Source organism: Lepidothrix coronata, unplaced genomic scaffold, assembly GCF_001604755.1.
Source record: "Lepidothrix coronata isolate B3197 unplaced genomic scaffold, Lepidothrix_coronata-1.0 Scaffold131, whole genome shotgun sequence".
In the NCBI taxonomy this organism is placed as follows: domain Eukaryota; kingdom Metazoa; phylum Chordata; class Aves; order Passeriformes; family Pipridae; genus Lepidothrix; species Lepidothrix coronata.
The window spans coordinates 1,214,749-1,219,789 of record NW_016690311.1 but is presented as its reverse complement, the minus strand read 5'-3'; the positions used below and the strand labels follow the sequence as shown (position 1 = coordinate 1,219,789).

The 5,041-nt window shown below is 43.6% G+C and overlaps 1 protein-coding gene across 1 annotated transcript; it reads right to left on the bottom strand.

The window, feature by feature from the left end:
- Positions 1 to 519: 519 nt before the first annotated feature.
- SNTN (sentan, cilia apical structure protein) lies at positions 520 to 3,837 on the bottom strand. Its single transcript, XM_017826826.1, has 4 exons — positions 3,713 to 3,837; positions 3,064 to 3,098; positions 2,173 to 2,312; positions 520 to 678 (listed from the first exon to the last, which is right to left on the bottom strand). The coding sequence occupies exons 1-4, from the start codon at positions 3,820 to 3,822 to the stop codon at positions 520 to 522; spliced, it is 444 nt and encodes a 147-aa protein (XP_017682315.1). The 5' UTR covers positions 3,823 to 3,837.
- Between the last annotated feature and the right edge of the window lie 1,204 nt (positions 3,838 to 5,041).

Below are 5,041 nucleotides of genomic sequence, written 5' to 3'. Positions count from 1 at the left end.
GGAGGAAATAAATAAATAAATAAATGCTCCCTTCAGCAGGGTTAATGGTGGGGTGGAAACCCTGCAGGCTAAAGTCAATGTTTACCTAAGGCTGTAACACCTTTTGTGGCCACTGCCAATTGTGAAACCCATCCCTGGTAACACCCTGCTCAGGGCTGAAGCACCCTGGGGTAACTGGGAGAGCCAGGCAGCCCTGCCCCAAGGGAGATGGGACTGCACATTTTTGCAGTCTCCCCATCATCTCCCCACAATAGTGTGGGAGAGGATGGAAAGGTCTGGGAGAGCCCAGTCAGCACACTCCCGCAAAGCACCAATGCAGCAGACACAAAGCCCTGAGCACCAAATCTTCACTCCATGGACTGTTTCTACAGAAGAGTAAGTTCAGCCAGGTTTGGACCAGATTTTATTCCATTTAAAAGGGACCAGCACGAGGTATCCAGGCACACGCTGATATCTCTGCGTAATTCACTCATGCCTTTCTTATAAAGTGCCAAGCTATTTCTCCTTTTAAAGCACAGATCATTTTGTGGTTTTCACGTTTTTGATCTCCTGCAGGAGGTCAGACATTAGAGTGAGCATGACTAATGTCATCATGAAATCTTCAAAATCAATTTTGTTCTCTGGCTCCTCATCCAAGTCAGAAATTATCTCCTGGTATTTTGGTTTGTTTTCTTGGCCCTATGTAGGATTTTAAATGAAAAAAAAAATTAAGAATAAAATAACTTTTTTATTGCATCGTTAAAAAAAGAGACATCTACCTATGTAAACATTAATGTATTTTTCTATCTTCCAATTCATGTTTTTATATCAACATTTACAGTAGTTTTTCTGAAGGTATACCAAGGAATTCAAACAGACACATTATTGCAATCAGACAGGAGAACAACCAGTCCTCAAAGTTTCCACCAGAATCCAGATTATATCTTTTAAAAGACACCTAATCATGACTGAAAATCTGACAGTGATGATGACATAGATGGTAACTGCTGGAAAAAAAGGGAGTCCTATGTCTTGATAAAACTGGGGGGAGGAAACAACCAATCAACCAACCTCCTAAATTTAATATTTAAATATATACAAATATATACTGTGAAGGTCTCAGGAACTCTAGATTTTATGGGCATAACTTCAGTACTATTCCCTGTCCTGTTGAGCATCACTGTTGGAATGGATTATTAAAATTATGAAACTATATATCATGTTTGTTATTCATATTTCCTTATAAAAAAACCTTGCTAGAGTTCCAGGATGGGTTTTTAGTTTAATAATCTCCAAAACATCTCACAATCCCAAGTATGATTGGCAACTGATATTTCCAATTCTTTTTCTGTAAGGAACCTAGTTTCTTATTTGGTGCCAATTCCCCCTCCCCAACGAGTCATGTGATTTTGTTCTTTTTGGAAGCAAAGGTATTGTCAAGAACGTCTTTAGTACCAAACACCTTTGTCGTTTACTTAGTTGAGCTTTTTTTATTAGTCCCACTAAAGTGGTAGCTTTTCCTACCACTTGATAAAACTGGTTTTTGGTTTTCGTTTTGTTTGGGTTTTTTTGGTGTGTTTTTTTTTTTCTTTTAATTTAGGGAGGGGAAAAAAAAAACCCTGCAAGAAGTTTACAGCCACAAGTGCCAAGATGGCTGTTTTTCACCATACCCAACTGGATGGGTGAGGGCTTTCTGCCCCCTCTATCCCAGCAGCCCCACCAGTGACCACAGTGCATGTGGCTCCATGGCACAGGGCTGGCTCTCACAGTGCTGGGTCAGCACTCTGGCAAACCATCAAACACCTCATTAAATGCACTGGGCTTCCTCTCTTCATAAATTAAGTCTCTTGTCACCGTCTAAGGGTTTTTTTTCTTCATTTGGTTGTTGTTTTTTTTTTTTTTTTTTTTTTTTTTTTTTTTTTGCAATTGCCCTATTTTCTTTCAACAAATGCAAGCAGACATCCACTGTGGTTTATTTTCATCCTCCTCCTTCAGCCCTGTGTTGGACACAGGCTCAACATAAAAGCAACTAATCCTCTGAATGTTTGTTTCAAATCCCTAAAGTCTCGCTTGAGATTATCTCATGGACTGATGTTTGCCCAGCTGCAGGACAGAGCCTGAGGTGCCATCCCTGCACCCAAAGTGCCTGGTCAGTGCTGTCACAGTCCCACCCACTCACCCAAACCCTCTCACCTGTATGAAGTGCCAAAACTGGGTTTGCAGCAAGCTCTTGGTTTCAGCTCTGCTGAGCTTGCCCTCCGGGTCAGCATTATTGTTATACACCAAAGCCACTGTAGCAAAAGCTTTTTCAAGGTCTGAGCCTTGTCCTAGAGCTGGAGGGAGGAAAAGTTATCAGTCTACCCGAAAAAGCGGCACTTGAGATGTAATTGAAAGCTATCTGTTAGAACCATCCTGGGTGGGTGGAAATCTGCGTAGTTTCGCTAAAGTTAATGAGACTGAAAGTGTTTATACCACAAAGGACCCGGCCCAGATTTTATTTGGAGTGGGCCAGCAACATGCCTCGTCCTACAGAGTCACACCCTGAAGGAAGCTTCCCTTCGGAGCTAGGGCAGTAACACAGGGCAATGTGTGAGACCCTTCTGGTCTACCCTAACCCTGGGCATCCAGCGAGGACCTGCCATGCCATGGGGACAGGTCATGCTGGCTGTCCAGGTGTGTTTGGACTCCCAGGGTCCTCTATCATGGAAAACATGACCCAACTGGGAAGCCTGGCTGCACAGAAATGCCCGTGCCTGAGCACCAGCAGCGCATTTCAGCATTATGGTATAGTTGGGATTTTGGCTGGATTCATTGCCCCTGCTCCTGAGCCGCATCCTAAAGAGTGCACACTCACATCCCTCAGTTAGTATCAGGCACCACAGACAATTTGGGTTGTGATTTTTAATGAAAAGGCAGGGGAGAAGTGATCAATACAGGAGCACATTGCACAGGGACACGAGACTCTCATCTTGCCCCAGCTGAGGGTCCACGCAGCCTCCGCAGCTCTGTGACATTACTGGAATTTTCTGCACGTGGGCTGTGGAAGACCTGAATCCCCAAGGGGTGATAAATTGGTGCCCTTACCTTTTATTGATGCCAGCTGCTTGGCTACAGGTATGCTGCTAGCAAGAGAGAAGAGAGGCACAGTTATCACCTGGTGAATTGTGTGAGGGTATATAGTTTCTCCATGAGTGAGCTTTATTTAGTCCCCCAGGAACTCAGGGCTTCCCAAGGGAGACTGGCTTTCCTTCACAATGGAAAGTGGCCTCTACAACCAGCACAGAATATCACACAGCTTCTAATCCCTCACCTAAGCAAGTAGGCTGGAGCTGTTATTACTAAAGCTGCTAATTAATTAATTTTAAGAGAGGGGTCCTGCAATACACTTCATATAATTTCTTCAGAACATGAAAGAGGTCCAGGAAGTTTCTCAGTTTTAAGCCCACCCCCAGGAAAGTGCAGAGGGGTCCATCATCCCCTCCTCATCAATGCTCAGTTTGGAGCAGACACATGACTTTTATTCCCAGCAGGACTCACAGCTGTGAGAAGCACATCCTTGCTTTCTGTTAAAATCTAAAGCCTGGTTACCTTTTGCTAAAGTGCTGAAACTAATTACAGAGGAGCCAGCACAGAGCAGAGAGGTTTGGCTTGTGATAGAGACAAACACATCCAGATAATGAGTTTCAAGACAAATGGCAGATCACCAAGATGACAGAACAAAGCAGTGACTTACCACTTGGGCATGCCTGCAGCAGACAAAGGGCTTTTTTTGGTGGAAGCAGGAGCTGGCTGATTGACCGAGTACTGCTCCGTGCTGGGAATGCTTGCTCTGCAGCCACACATCTCGAGGCCAGGGTGTTTATGATCTCCAAGCAACTCGAGTAATAGCAAACAGGTGGATTCAAGCTCTGCCCTGTGGAAGCAACCTGCCTGCAGCCATGCCTGTCAATAATGTAATCACTACCTGGCTAAATACACCAGTCTACAGCAGCCCCTGCTGGGCTGGCAAGTAGTGTGGCTGGTATTTACACGAAAATTTGACAGAAACAAACCAAACTAATGGAGTCTGGATCCTCTTAGACCTGTAGGGATGTAACTTTACATCAAGACTAACTAAGACACTGAATCCATTCAGCCATACACATTATAATTTTAATGAGAAACTTCCCTGGCATGGGCTAATGTAACTTGTCCCAGGCTATAAAGCGAGTTGTTCCTATAACTAGAGTCAGAAACCAAGTGTTTCTCAATTCCTGATCCAGAGTTTATCCTAGGTGAGCACACTCCTGCTCTAATACATTCTATTCCCCTGTCACAGTGCAAAGAGGAGATCCATTCTGCTTCCAAACTGCTTCCAAAGCAGCATCCAGCACAGAGCCTCTGCAGATAGTGCCTGCTTTCAAAAGCAGCACTGAGCCATATGGCAGAGCAGTCGCACATTAGAGGAACTGGAAGGGCTCCGATGAACTTTGTTATTTATTGGCATGGATATCACTATTAGAAAACACACAGCTTGTCATGCTGCCTATCTCTGTGCACGGTCTCCTTTCTGCAGATCCTTTGCCTAGAGGTGTCTAGACAGGATAACTTCAACCTAGAAGATCAAGCAGCCATTTTAATCCCAGGGTGGTCTTTTAATAGGTAGTGACTTCAACTACCTCATCCAGCTCATCATTCCTGGTGAAAGGATACAATACTGATGTTAAAACTATCCAAGATGAGACTTTATGTAACAGGACACACAAAGGAGACTGCAACAGATGGCCTAGAGAATTAAAATGTTTTCCTCATTTAGTAGAAGCTAAATTACTGAAGGCTAATGAATAAGGATGTTCACCACCTTACTGTTCCTGGATTTTAATTATCTTAAAAAGCATGGGAAAAGAGAACCTTTAATTTTCCATCTAAGAGTGTCATTACTCAAACAATTCAGAGCCTTTTTCTGAGAGGTTTAAGCTGTCTTAGATCTCTAGTGAATTCTTTGGGACTGGCTCATGAATAAAACAGAGCCTGTAATTGCAATGACGCAGCCAAAACACATATAATCAATGCTCATTATCCC

Bases quoted from the DNA above. Each gene is read 5' to 3' on its own strand.
- SNTN (XM_017826826.1), bottom strand. From the start codon at position 3,822: ATGTGTGGCTGCAGAGCAAGCATTCCCAGCACGGAGCAGTACTCGGTC. The intron at 3,099-3,712 runs GTAAGTCACTGC...TCTTGCTAGCAG, and splicing joins GCTGCAGGCATGCCCAAGTG to CATACCTGTAGCCAAGCAGC. The intron at 2,313-3,063 runs GTAAGGGCACCA...TCCTCCCTCCAG, and splicing joins GCAGCTGGCATCAATAAAAG to CTCTAGGACAAGGCTCAGAC.